Source organism: Eleginops maclovinus, chromosome 6 (assembly GCF_036324505.1).
Source record: "Eleginops maclovinus isolate JMC-PN-2008 ecotype Puerto Natales chromosome 6, JC_Emac_rtc_rv5, whole genome shotgun sequence".
Taxonomy (NCBI): Eukaryota; Metazoa; Chordata; class Actinopteri; order Perciformes; family Eleginopidae; genus Eleginops; species Eleginops maclovinus.
Genome location: NC_086354.1, coordinates 5209926 through 5224300, shown reverse-complemented (window position 1 = coordinate 5224300; position 14375 = coordinate 5209926). Strand labels below are relative to the sequence as shown.

The window sequence follows — 14375 nt, the reverse complement described above, 5'->3', positions numbered from 1 at the left end:
GGGTCTATACTGTAATTAACCTGCTGTTTACTTGCATTGTTCTTCAAAGTCTTTCCATCATCCTTTTGTTGCAGACTTGTTTAGGAACCTTCAACAGATATTAGATTCTTCAGGTCAATCACCAATGAGCCGATAGATATTTGAAATCTAAATCTTAGTTTACAGGCTCATTTTCTCATCAAACCTTTTGAATTATATTGGTTTGTTCAAGGGTTTACCCAAGATGGCACTGAGTGACTCATTTACAGTTAGGAAATAAGCTTGTCGGTGCCCTCTGGTGGAGGAACTATTTTATGGTGACACTGTTTAAATATATCTTTGGCTTTTCTGCATTGGTGTTTTTTCTTACTTATACTTGTATACGTGGATACTAGCAATTAAAAGAGAATAATGGCTGATGGAAATGTTGATTCCCGGAAGTTTAAAACTGGACGTTTTGTGTGAAATGTCTCAACAATTACCAGATGGATTTCCATGCAGTTTGGTGAAGCTTTTCGTGGTTCCTACTGGTTGAACTCTTATTGTTTTTGGTGATCCCCTTACTGTTAACTTAAAATTGTTGATTTCTTTGGTTTATGAACAAATACCTGTGCATATAAAGATAACAAATATGTTTAAAGGCCATTCTACTAATCCACCATCCCGTGTGGAATAAATGTACCTTCATGTTCAGATGGGTTTGGTTGGCTGTCAGTTTATCTAGCTTTCATCTAAGCGCTCTGACTCTGGTCCAAACTGCTTGCAGCTTTGGAATGAACTCTGCCATCCACTTGATCAGATCATTTCAAAAGTTTTAGCTGATCTGGTCCATTGCCACTGTTTGTTTTGAGTTAAGTAGTTTAGCTAGTTTAGCTTACTTAGCTTTTTACAAAGCAGTCCAAATGTAAGGAAGTTGTGATTTGTAAATATACTAATAAAGTTTCATTTGATATTTACATTTAAAACTAATTTATTTTGTATAACTGCAACAATGCGTATGTGTCGCATTGTATTTTTAAATAGCTTCATGAACAAAGTTAAATGTATTAATAGTTGGCACTTGTGGGCCTCAGTACGCCCTGAGGTAACTTCCCTCAGCAGACAGTCTCTGTGAGCGGGCGCAGCGGACACGTCTCCCCGCCTCCTGTCAGCTCCTCTGACATCTCACCCGTGGGTTCGTGTTACATTATTCTAAAAGTGGTCACAGTAACCCCCTAAGCTTCCCCGGGGCACTCCGGCAGCCCTTTTCTCTCTCGCTGCTCTCGATGTAGCTTCAGCCGCAGGGAGCACCATGCCGTGCACTTTTTCTTACAAACCCCCGTGCTGCCCCGGGGACCCCAGCCGGCATGCGACCTGCGGCCCGCTGCTGTCATATCGGACCCGCCGCAGGTAACGGCAATTTCCAGCTAATTGTTATCACGGCCGGAACTAATCTGGTAAAGATTTACGTGTCTTGACAAGCAACACTCTCTGACTAGATGGTGGGAGAATGTGTGTCTAGTACTCAGGCAGCAACATGGTTGTAGAGTCTTGGCTTGGGAACCGGATGGTCACTGGTGCAAGTCCCAGAGTGGACTTTGAAAACTGAATATACATTGTATATCGGAGAGGTGCCAGTTCACTTCGTGGGCGCTGTCCAGGTGTCCTTGAAGTCGCTGAGACATGGCAGACCCTTCGCTCTGACACGTTTCCATCATTGCATCTTCTTTCAAATATCCTGTTGTTGCCGACATTAGCACCCCTACACTTAATATAGCAGATCCACGTTTGCCCTTACTTTGTTGTGCTCCTCGCTGCCCACTTCCTTCACGTCTCTTGCCCTGACCTAGAAACAGAGCTATAGTGTACATGTCACTGTACGACCGGGAGTGCTGACAGGTCATTTCATATAATCTGTCCTACATTCCTGTGGTCATTCCACAGCGCTTGTTTTCATCAATTGAGCTCCAATGTCTAACCCTTTATTGTCCTCTTTATTAAAGTGGTGTTTATGATGGTTTTTTGTTGCTGAGAGATAAAAAATGACTGTCCTCGGGAGGAATCCTGAAAACCTTTGGGATGAATTCTAACATGGACGTATCTTTTCTTTTTCACAGGGCCTCGGGAACAAATGTTGCTGCCATTGATAATAAAATTGAACAGGCAATGGTGAGTAACCTATTACAATGGATCGTACACTTCTCCAGAGCCACAAGTCACATAATAGATTAGTCAATGGACGCAACAATTATTGCCAAATATTTTAATAATCGCACAATTGTTGGAGTACAGTTCATGCAAAAATATACTGTTTTTAGCCTCTCAATTTCTGGAGATATGCTGGGTTTTTTTGTGCATTTAACATAATGATAAACTGGATAAAAGACACATGTAAAGACCTCAACTTGGATTTGAAAGAACATTGATCACTATTTACTAAATTTTTCATTATTTTGGAAAATAATTTTCAGATGAATCGATAAAATCCAAACGTTTTTCACAGTTTTTTGATTAAATTGTTGGAAATATCTATTAGTTACATGTCAAGATTGAGACATCAGAGACTAAAATCTCTATACACATGTACTTTGTTGGCTGGACTAAAGTCATTGGATTTGACCTTTTAATATTTATATTCTTGGTAGTTCCTGAAAGCATTTGTTCTTTATGTGCTTATTCCTGAGTGCTTCTGTATTTGACTTATTCTCATGTTTCTCAGAACCAAATGCTCCTCATATTTCCACGTCTTTGCCGTGAAGCAGAGGCACACAGCTAGCTCGAACACATGTAGCCTTTAGCCTTGATCTTCCCTCGGATGTCCTTGTCTGCTGAACATCGTAAATCATCCCTGTGTCACGCTGCCTCTGGTCAGGTCCTATGTATTAATTTATATATTCATGTCACGTGTTCCCGCAGGACCTGGTGAAAAGCCATCTGATGTACGCGGTGAGGGAGGAGGTGGAGGTGCTGAAGGAGCAGATCAAGGAGCTGTTTGAGAGGAACTCTGTGCTGGAGAAGGAGAACGCCGTGTTGAAATCTCTTGCCAACAGCGAGCAGCTGTCTCAGCTGCCCGCACAGCCGGCCCCCAGCTCCAGTACCACGCCCCCCCAGCAAGGACTCAGCCAGCCTCAGCAACAGGCCCAGCCCCCGCTTCAAGTTCAGCCTCAGCAGCCACACCCCCAGCCGCAGCTCCACCCTAAACCCCAGCCGCTCCAGACTCCGCTCGACCCCGGCCAACAGCAACCCAACGTCACCTCCGCTTGAAGTGCATCCGGAAAAAAATATCTATTTCATCTAGTGTCTGTGAAATTAAAAAAAGAAGATAAAAAAAGAAAAACATTGTCTTCTTAGCCACCAGCTTGACCACAAAGTACAGTGCTTGTGTGTGTGTGTGTGTGTGTGTGTGTGTGTGTGTGTGGGGGTGGGGTGGGTGCGAGGGTGAGTCAGTAAGCAAGTGTTGGAATGTAAGTGTGTATGCATCTGTACTGTGGGCCTTTTCCAGTGTTAATGCAATCATCGAGAGACGGAGAAAGTGTGTGTAGAGACAGGGGGGGGGGTAGGGTGTTTGGTTTCATCTTGGCTGCGTTCCCGGAGCCTGCTGGGGAGCTGGTGGACAAGATGTCTTTTCCAGACTGGCCCGTGACCTCAGCAGGGGGTGTCGGACAAAGAGGGGGGACTTCACCTCACATAAGGGACAAACGGGAGTGATTGTCAAAAAGAACGAGTATTTTTTTAAACGACATACGAGAGGGTAACAGGGGTGTTTTTAGCCTGGCTGTTTCATGTTGTAAAGTAAGGGATGGGATAGAGAGTTTCTCGGAGCGCTTCACCGCTGCCGCTTCCTTCACATCAACCCTGGCATCAGTCTTTGTGTTTTTATTTATTACAGGGCTGCTACTCTCACACCTGAACAACACCAAACCTGCAGCCCGGTTTCCACTTCTCTCTTCAGTGTTTCAACAGATCGGCAATACTTCCAAAATAGTGATGCTTTACGTTTGTTAAAAATGTAAGCTTAAAAAAAACCTGACAAATGTTTAACACTAACTCAAATTTTTGGCTGCAATTTGCCAAATCACAGCAAGTGGATCCAGTGTGTACGGAAGATGATTAGGGCCACATTTGACATTTGTTTGTGATCTGACCAAGAGTAAAACATAAAAATAAAATAATTTACTTCTCTGAAGTCAGGATTCTGAGAGAAAAGTCAGAGTTTTGGGGAATTCTGACTTTAATTTCATAACTCTGAGGAAAGTGAACATTCTTGAGAAAAAAAAAATTTTAAGAAAAAAAGTTGGAATTCTGCTTTAATTTCAGCATTCTGAGAGAGTTGGTATTCTGGAGAAAAAATATATAATCTAATTCTGGAAAATTATATTGCTGACTTATTTGGAATTCTGACTTAAATTTCAAGATTTTGAGGGGAACAAAGTTGAATTTGGACAAAATTATTAATTTAATCTCAAATTTTGGAGAAAAAAAACAACTTCTCAGAAAAAATATTAATTCTGAGAAAAATGTGGGGAGTTTTGAGGAGAAAAGCGCCATTATAACTTTCTCATAAATCAAAAACAATCTGTTTTGGTCGGATCTCAAAACACATCAACAGTGGCCATAGTCCTCTACCGCAGTATGAATGTACGGTAATGTTTAATATTAAGTATTAAGAGCCTTGACGGGGGTCTCTTCACCCGTTGACATCAAATGGTAACGTGAGCCTGCAGAAAGGTATTTGAAGATATAATTATGTTTTTCTCAAAATCAATTAGTATTGCCCCCCCCCCCCCCCTTCATGCTTTTCTTTCTTTTTTCCTCCCAGTGTTTATCGTGAGGGGGCCGGGGGGGGGGGAAGCTGTGAAAATCATTCAACCTACTTTGTAACCAAAGATGCAAAGCTGTGTAAAACATTGATTCTTTTTAAATGCACACATGAATTTCTTTTTCTTTTGTTACTTCCTCTTTCACACCATATTTTGTTGCTGTTCGGCATGTTCTGCATGATCTGTAATCTTCAAACCACTTTCTTACCTCATTTTTATTCAGCACTCTTATTGTAAGATAGTCTGTGAACAGTGTAAATGGGGGAAGGGGGAGGGAGGGGGTGAAGCGGAGCAGAGAAAAATAACCTAGTGTTACTGACACTAGTCACAGAAAAATGAAGTGAGCCATGTTTTGTTCATTTAAATGGTGTTTGAATTTCATATGCCAATAGTTTTGTTACATTGCAAATTTTAATGTATTTAAATAAAAGCAATATTCAGATTCCATAATATGGGGGTTTCTTTCGTCACTAATTTTTAACTACTTTAATACAATGCAAGATTTATGTTTTAGAGGGACAATTTACCATGAAATCACATGTTTATTTTCCCTCTGGCCTGGAGCGCTATTCATCAATCTAGGTTGTTTAGGTGTGTGTAAACAGCCGTAGAGAGGCCTGCTTTATCTCCAATAATGTCTCTAAATGCAATTCAAAAAATCCTCTTAATGTCTCTTTCCAGATATTATGACCCAATGACTCAAAAATAATCCACAGACCTTCTTGAATAATCCACAGACCTTCTTGAATAATCCACAGACCTTCTTGATAGCATTTTATTGGAGGAACTATTTTCTTTAAACCGTATCACCTTCTCACAGACGAGAGGCTCATGATAGCGCAAGATTTGACCACCACAAACCTTCTAGTTGCATAAAAATAAGATATCGCCAACACAACTATCTTTAATGATATGAATTAATGGCTAAATGTGTTTTGTTATTTTGTGAACTATCCCTTTAACTTAATAGTGCTGGCAACATGGATAATACACACTGATGTGCAGATAACACTGTGGTTTTTGGCTCATACATTTATTGTTAGAATTTTGGTTGGAAGGTCCTGTTAAAGCCAGTTTTCGTTTTTATGTCAATGGTCAAATAGTATTGCCACCTGGTGGTCAAATGTGTAAATGTGTAATTTAGTTTAAGTTAAAAGACTACAGTTCCCACAACGGCAGCTTATTAGACAGATATTGGCTCCTGTGTGGCAAACACCAACACCACATAATTATCAACCGTTTAACTCCTAAACGGAAGAAAAAAGGACAATCTAAGTCTGCTAATCATAATTGAGTTTTGCTGCTTTTGTTCTGAATCTTGCAAAAGCTTATTTCCTTTGTTAAATCTGCGAGGATAATCTTTTATATTATTCACGCTTAACAAACTAACTGCATATCATATTAATGATATTTTTATAGCCGTTATCTGGGACTCAAAGTCACTGCACAACATAAGGGAGGGGTGGGGGGTGGGGGGGAGTACAAACAGACACAGACGATCAACAGGCAGTCCTGAGTTTTAAGGCAGGACTGGAAAAGTGTGAGGGACTTGGAATTGCAGAGATCTTAGGGGGAGGGAATTCCAGAGCCCGGGAGCTGCCACAGAAAAGGCTCTGTCACCGAAGCTGGGCAGTTTGGACTTGGAGGTGGACAGGAGACCAGATGAGGCGGATCTGAGGAACCCTGGTGGTGGGTACGGGTGAGAAGGTCAGTGAGATAGGGGTGGGGGGCGCCAGATGGTGGAGGGCTTTGTAGATGAATACTGTTTTAAAAGGAAGTTTAAAGTGACATGTGGAAACAAAGATAGGACGTGTCCCTTTAAGAACATTTAAACCCTTTAACTATTAACTGGAAAACTTTATTGTGCCAGCTTCTGGAAGCCCCTCTCTTATAAACCAATTTATTCTTTCTGTATCCTCTTCACTTTATATAAACCAAACTCCCACACCAGGATACACCAATACAGATGTTTCTCATAAACTGTGAAGAGAGGCTGCTTTATGTTTGATTACAAGAGCAGATGGAACTTTTGTACAAGTACACAGAATCCTAGAAGAGAAATCTCATTTATTTCAAGAAACATTACAAAACAATTCTAAAAAAAAAGGGTTTAGAGATCATACGTGCCACCCTTAGCGGCTCCACAGAGAGCCGTCCAAACAGTATTCATGATAGTGTCAACAGTTCCAAGGCCATCGGAGAGGGAAAAGTTCCTTCCTTCTCGGGCTAGGACATCCACAGCACAAACAGTGGAGTACAATGATATGGACAATGAATGGGAACATATTTTAACCCTCTCTTCCATCGACACTTGTTTGTTATCTTCCCTTTCCTTAGTAAAGTCAGTGTGTCAGTTCGTCCCCTCCCTCGGGAAGGTGGGGTTCACCGTGTAGGACAGGACAAAGGGGCTTCTGGGTAACTCGCCTCACAATCTTCTTGCCGTCTAACCAACGGTAACAAATCTGCTGCCTTTGTCGCTCTGTGCTGTGGTGGTGCGCTGATCTTTGAGGATGCGGAACCGCTCGTTCAGGGTGAGCGATGTTTGCTGCAGGCGGAACAAAAACACCATATTTATTGAGCTCAATGATGGCAGCGTTCATACACACATTACATCAACAAAGAATCCTGGACTTTAAATCATAATTGTCAAAAATATATGGGGGTTTTTTACAAATGAATGATGTGATTAATGTCTGTATTTTTGAATAACTAATGTTTATATTCAATTCACCAATTTAAACTTATCCGTGAAGCTGGAAACTGATTATTTCACCTTTATTCAAAAATATTTATTTAAAATGGCTCTATTTACTGGTTTTACTCTTAACTTTGTGGGATTTTTTTCAGATATTACATAGATGTGAATGTAATATGTATTCATAATACAGTACAACATATATTTGATGAGACTTCATACAGACATGCACAGGACTAAACTCAAATAAATATAACGTGACAGACAACGCTGAGGGCTCAAACCCCCACCACGACACTGCTCAAGCTCATAGTGACACAGCGTTCTCCCTCACATAACTTCATTAGTTTAGTTGAAAGCAATAACATAAAATATTAGGCTCAAGTTAATATTATTGCTTTCAACTAAACTAATGAAGTTACGTGTGATTTGTTGACATAATACATTTAATTAAAGTCAGCGTTTCCGTTTTTTTTGTGTAGTTGCAGCAATGATGCTTTATTATTATTCCCTTTTCCAGCCAGCATTGATAATAATAACAACAACAACAATACTACTACTACTAATACTAATAATAATAATATTATTCAGACAAGGTGTACAAATGCAAAAGTTAAGGAAAATCCTATCATATGAGACTGTTCTTTTTTTTTAAATATTTTTTGATTTTAATTCGGAGGACTGTCTAAGCCTTGGTTAAGAAAACGGAACTGGTTTCACGTTGTTCAAATACTTGATTTCCATTCCTCAAAATTCAATTCCCCTGTTTTAGACAATAAGGGCTACAAACACTTGGAATTAAAGTCCAATGCTTGTGTTCAAGGATACTGATATTTATAAGTATTGCGCTCTCACCGGTTTCCCAACACTGTTGATGTCAAACTGCAGAGGCACTCCTTTTGGGATCTTCTTCTCCACCGTTTCCACCTTCGGAGGCGCCGCAATGGCTGCTGGGGGATGCAGGGTCCAAGCAGAGGGAGGCCTGGGAGGAAATCACGGTCACTCACTTTCATCACCCGGTGTGTGCGTGTGAAGGGTGTGGATGTTTCTGTATTTCTTTCAGTGTCATTTATTAAACTTCTATATAGCAGTAACAAATAAGAAATGCTTATGCGGATGACGTCACTGTTAAAATTAAATCAAAGATACTTACTCAGGCTGAGTCCTGGCTGTGGGGTTGTCAATTGAAACAGTCAAGATTCCATTGTTGGTTGATGATGTGCGCCACCTGGTGGACAAACAGAGACGCTGCGCTTTAGCACACTAACACTGGGAAACAGAACTTCAGTTTCCTCATACTTAATACTGAGCAATGAAGCCTGTGGCATCCTATAATACTCACTGACGACTTCTGACTGGAGGACTGTGAGGGCTTGGCTTTGCCACCTGGGCCTGCACCTGTACAATCAGAGGTGTAAGTGTTAAACGGCAACACAAAGGCACGCGCCAACAGAAAATGTACTCGTGCACTGCAGTTCAACACTCTGGATGTCGTGTGACCAATCACGTACCTTGAGTCCTCTGTGGAACAGAAACGTGGCCTGGCGTGCGTCCCTCTGACTCTGTTGGACCGGCGGCAGCGGTCTGCAGGAGTCAAACACACAGCAGTGTTCAGTGAAATGTGTGTGATGCTGCAGTTGTTTGCCACAGGAATTAGTCAATGTATATCACAGCGTTGTGTGTGTTGACAAAGCTAAACACAGTTTCATAATGGAATCAAGCCTAGATTTGAAGAAAATAGCTATGTGGCTAGAGGGGAAATCCAAAAATGTAAAGACATACGGGACAATTTTACGCTATTTCTGGAAGTGTTCTGAAAATCATGTAAAATAAAAAAGGATCATATCTCGTTGAAATATGAAAGAGTATTACAAAAATGTATTTGATTATTATTATTATGAGTTTTATTACTATTATTATTTAAAAATTATAGAAGCATTATCATTATAATTATGAGTAGTAGTTTTAGAATATTTCATTTATATAACGTGTTTAAATTTAAAGACACTTTTTCACAAAGGAAAAAACAAGATGCAATTAAAAAATATGAAATATGGAAAACTAGGGCTCTCAGTTAAACGTGTTATTAACGCACCTTCCTTTTAACGGAACTATTTTTTTTTAACGCGCGTTAACGCATGTGCGTTCTGTGACCCTGGGCCCGCTCCGTAGTTTAAGAAAATATCAGGAAACCATGGTAACGTTGTGGATCACAGCAGAAACACACTACAAATGGAGAAAGAAAAGTCACTTTGAATGGAAAGTTGAGCTACAAAGCACTGCCGGGTGGTTTTCTCGACAAGACCGAGGTCATATGTACGTGCTGCAAAGTGAATGAAGTTTCCTCCGGAGTACGCCGAGTTTAAAATACCACTCGCTGACCAAGCATAGCGCTGATTCAGAGACCCCACAGAGGACAACATAATAGCTAAATGGTGGCTACAGACTGTAGGTCAGTAAACACAGTGGAGGATGAGGCTCTGCTAGAGTCAAAACGACCATATTAGGAGCCTTGGAGAGACGCCACTGTAACAAAGACTTCATAACTTCGTCGCAGATTGTAGCAATAACATGATGTTTACTGTCTTGAATAAATATAATTACATTTATAATTAATAATAATTATAATATAACTTATAATAAATAAACATTGTTTATATAAACATAAACATAATTTACGATTAATTATAAAGCAATCATATTTATCCACCTACAAAAACTATCCTTTTTAAGGTGCATTTAGAACAGATAAATAATGTGCGATTAATCGCGCTTAAATATTTGAATCGACTGACAGCCCTATTAAAAACATATATAATGCAAAACCTTACAAATGATATGTAAAAATCACGGTTCTCCTCATGCTCACAGAGAACTACACAGGGTGTTCTTTGAGTTGTTCTCACCGGCGTCTCAGCTGGAAGGGTCTCTTGACCGCCGCTGTGTTCTGTCCTCTGCGGGTATCGGGCTGCCGGTACGGCCGCCTCTGAGCGTCTGGCTTCCTGTACGGGGCCTCGGTATGCTGGATGAAGGGCTTCGTTTTCGGCCTTGTTTTCTGCTGCGGATGAGAGACACAGTATAAGAGTAAGATAAGGCAAGATTTTTTTAAGACTTACTGCTGGAAATAAAGCATAATTCAGCTTATTACTCAAAATTTGATACACGCGAGACAGAGGAGAGCAGTTGCTTTAAACACTTCAAAAAAGACAAGGAAGCTCAGTGAGTAACTTTAGCCATGCATACGTCTCTATGATTTCAGCGTGTATAAGATCAAACTTTTATTTATAAGAATAAGAATTTAAAGATATTTTGGTCTATTAAAAGGAATATTATCTCCAAGTAACATCACTGAATATTAAGTAAGTAAAATACTGCTTTAACGATAACTTACTGAAGTCTGGGGTTGGTTACCGTAATTCATGAGGTCATTGAGACTCTTGCAGCCATTACAGCGTTGAATAGATTGGGGAAAAAAGTTAACGTTTTTAAGGTCTGAAGCAGACAGGTTTGCTGCTCCTGGATACCAGAGGATGTCTGTTGCCAGGCAACCAGGACGTTATGAAGGTCGGTAAGATCCAGGTCATGAAGCAGCAGGAGTACAGTCTGCTGGTCTGATGCTCGTATACTAGGCCTAGACTGGCTTTGGTTACCAAGGTAACACATATTTATGATGAAGAAGTTATTAAGAAGCATTCGAGTGCCGTCTTATTTGAGTCTTTCTTTGTCAGCTAGAGATGATGTGTTCGAATGTATTTATTATTTCTTCTTCTTGTATCTTTACATTAAAATAACTGCTGCGTTTATATCTTCCATTTCAGCCGGAGGAAGGGCTGTTTGTAAGCCTTACTAGGACTAAACATTGACATCAACACCACTATTTTGTATATTTTTTTTAAGTATTTAGTCAGCCACCAATTCTGCAAGTTCTCCCATTTAAAAAGATGAGAGAGGCCTGTAATTTTTATCATAGGTATACCTCAACTATGAGAGACAGAATGAGAAAACAAATCCAGGAAATCACATTGTAGGATTTTTAATGAATTTATTTTCTAATGATTGTGGAAAATAAGTATTTGGTCAATAACAAAAGTTCATCTCAATACTTTGTTATATACCCTTTGTTGGCAATGACAGAGGTCAAACGTTTTCTGTAAGTCTTCACAAGGTTTTCACACACTGTTGCTGGTATTTTGGCCCATTCCTCCATGCAGATCTCCTCTAAAGCAGTGATGTTTTGGGGCTGTCACTGGGCAACACAGACTTTCAGCTCCCTCCAAAGATTTTCTATGGGGTTGAGATCTGGAGACTGGCTAGGCCACTCCAGGACCTTGAAATGCTTCTTACGAAGCCACTCCTTCGTTGCCCTGGCGGTGTGTTTGGGATCATTGTCATGCTGAAAGACCCAGCCACGCTTCATCTTCAGTGCCCTTGCTGATGGAAGGAGGTTTTCACTCAAAATCTCACGATACATGGCCCCATTCATTCTTTCCTTTACACGGATCAGTCGTCCTGGTCCCTTTGCAGAAAAACAGCCCCAAAGCATGATGTTTCCACCCCCATGCTTCACAGTAGGTATGGTGTTCTTTGGATGCAACTCTGCATTCTTTCTCCTCCAAACACGACGAGTTGAGTTTTTACCAAAAAGTTCTATTTTGGTTTTATCTGACCATATGACATTCTCCCAATCCTCTTCTGGATCATCCAAATGCCCTCTAGCAAACTTCAGACGGGCCTGGACATGTACTGGCTTAAGCAGGGGGACACGTCTGGAACTGCAGGATTTAAGTCCCTGGCGGCGTAGTGTGTTACTGATGGTAGCCTCTGTTACTTTGGTCCCAGCTCTCTGCAGGTCATTCACTAGGTCCCCCCGTGTGGTTCTGGGATTTTTTGCCCCGACGGGGTGAGATCTTGCGTGGAGCCCCAGATCGAGGGAGATTAGCAGTGGTCTTGTATGTCTTCCATTTTCTAATAATTGCTCCCACAGTTGATTTCTTCACACCAAGCTGCTTACCTATTGCAGATTCAGTTTTCCCAGCCTGGTGCAGGTCTACAATTTAGTCTCTGGTCTCCTTTGACAGCTCTTTGGTCTTGGCCATAGTGGAGTTTGGAGTATGACTGTTGGGTTGCGGACAGGTGTCTGTTATACTGATAACGAGTTCAAAAAGGTGCCATTAATACAGGTAACGAGTGGACGACAGAGGAGCCTCTTAAAGAAGAAGTTACAGGTCTGTGAGAGCCAGAAATCTTGCTTGTTTGTAGGTGACCAAATACTTATTTTACCGAGGAATTTACCAATTAATTCATTAAAAATCCTACAATGTGATTTCCTGGATTGTTTCCCCCATTCTGTCTCTCATAGTTGAAGTGTACCTATGATAAAAATTACAGGCATCTCTCATCTTTTTAAATGGGAGAACTTGCACAATTGGTGGCTGACTAAATACTTTTTTGCCCCACTGTATATAAAATATGGGGTCTCAGTGGACAGAGCATCTAAAGAGGCCCTATTACACTTTTTGGCGTTTCCCCTTTCCTCTAGAGTGTTATATATAGGTTTTTGAGAAAATGTAAATGGTCTGCAGAGCAAAAAATACATTTGAGTTTTCATAAAGATATGCCCTATTCATTTTTGTTCAGCGACATTTTCGCAACATCAAAACTATAACGGTTGAAAATGTCTGATACGTTTGGTTTTATCAACTCAACAGAACCAGTCCTTTGAAAACAATTGTTCTCTACATCAATACGTTGTATGCAGATGTTTTTATAAACATGTTTGTAATGGTTGTACAGTGGTTACTAACAAGGTTAAATTTTAAGTTTCTATTTTTTACTGTTTTGATGTTCATGGATGAAGTACATTGTGTGGACTGGTAGCAGGAGAGGTCCCAGTTATCCTCTTGAACCCTTCTGCTCCTGGGTGCCAAAACATGGCATCTCCTTTGCTCTGACACCTCTCCATCAAGGCATGTGTTTGTGCATGTGTTTACTTGAACTATAAATGTATATCAGAAACAGTATGAAACGTGAATTTCCCACAGGGGATAATAAAGTCTGCCTTCCTGATGATGTGATTTGCCTGGAGACTGTCAAATCTGAGCTGACCACAGCGCATATGACATGTCTTGGCGTCCACTGCTCTCCATTACCTGGTTGACTGCTGCTCTGTTCAGTGTACCGACTCTCTTCAGCAGGGCCCCGGGCCGCCGTGCTGCCAGCCCGGTGATAACCCCCTGACCCCGCCGTCGGCCAGGTGGGGGAGGGACCCTCCTGTTTCTTAATTTAGCTGCTCCTCCTCGGGGCACACCTCCTCCTGGGAAAGATAATATTAGCGACACATGTACGGAGAAAGTAATAAAAAGCAAAAGGTTCATGTTACCAGCAAACAACAGCTGAGAAAGCGTCAACACACACACCTCTCTGCACAGGTCCAGCTGTCCTGGTTGTGAAGCCCTTTCCCTGGGTCAGACGGCCTTTCTTTTTCACTGGTCTGTGGGTCACTGTGGCCTGTCTCCTCTGTATCTGTTGCTCTTTCTTATTCAGCCGAATGATGTCATCTGTTAAATGTAACACATGAGCAATGTGAGCGTGTGGATTCTCAAATGAGGTATATTTAGATAGCTACTGACAACCTACCAATCGTCAGTGGCTAACAATAGCTAGTACTTCATAGTGTTTCTATTCAGGACCTTACCTAATGACATGTCGACTTTGTCCGTAACCGCAGGTGTTCTCCCTCTAGCTGCTGCATTATCACCGTTCATACTGTCAAATCACGATGAGTCCTGAGTGCAAAGGAAAATATAGTAGTAGTTGGCAGCCGTGCTAACTGTTCGTCCCTTTCGATGCTACGAGGCTACGCTACAAAAATACACGACACTCCTCCTAGAGTAAACTGCGTT

At 41.1% G+C, this 14375-nt stretch overlaps 2 protein-coding genes across 4 annotated transcripts in view; one reads left to right on the top strand and one right to left on the bottom strand.

Annotated features, from left to right (window-relative positions):
- Positions 1 to 5230, top strand: part of LOC134866015 (TSC22 domain family protein 2-like) — a 34302-nt gene extending 29072 nt beyond the window's left edge. For both annotated transcript variants that reach the window (XM_063885904.1, XM_063885905.1), the window contains 2 exons: positions 2076 to 2127; positions 2875 to 5230. In XM_063885904.1, coding sequence (XP_063741974.1) covers positions 2076 to 2127; positions 2875 to 3222 — 400 coding nt within the window. In that variant the 3' untranslated portion in view covers positions 3223 to 5230. The remainder of the gene's footprint in view (positions 1 to 2075; positions 2128 to 2874) is intronic.
- A 1595-nt stretch (positions 5231 to 6825) lies between these two features.
- LOC134865619 (UAP56-interacting factor-like) lies at positions 6826 to 14372 on the bottom strand. 2 transcript variants are annotated; one of them, XM_063885270.1, is made up of 9 exons: positions 14168 to 14372; positions 13890 to 14030; positions 13623 to 13786; positions 10380 to 10531; positions 8985 to 9057; positions 8816 to 8871; positions 8627 to 8701; positions 8329 to 8455; positions 6826 to 7323 (listed from the first exon to the last, which is right to left on the bottom strand). In XM_063885270.1, the coding sequence occupies exons 1-9, from the start codon at positions 14235 to 14237 to the stop codon at positions 7222 to 7224; spliced, it is 960 nt and encodes a 319-aa protein (XP_063741340.1). In that variant the 5' UTR covers positions 14238 to 14372; the 3' UTR covers positions 6826 to 7221. The 2 variants fall into 2 exon arrangements, with proteins under 2 accessions (XP_063741340.1, XP_063741341.1); XM_063885271.1 differs by having other exon boundaries at positions 10380 to 10528.
- Between the last annotated feature and the right edge of the window lie 3 nt (positions 14373 to 14375).

Excerpts from the sequence above, each read along its gene's own strand:
- LOC134865619 (XM_063885270.1), bottom strand. The coding sequence starts at position 14,237 with ATGAACGGTGATAATGCAGCAGCTAGAGGGAGAACACCTGCGGTTACG. Across the intron at positions 14,031-14,167 it reads CAAAGTCGACATGTCATTAG|ATGACATCATTCGGCTGAAT; the intron begins GTAAGGTCCTGA and ends TACATTTAACAG. Across the intron at positions 9,058-10,379 it reads CCCTTCCAGCTGAGACGCCG|ACCGCTGCCGCCGGTCCAAC; the intron begins GTGAGAACAACT and ends TGACTCCTGCAG.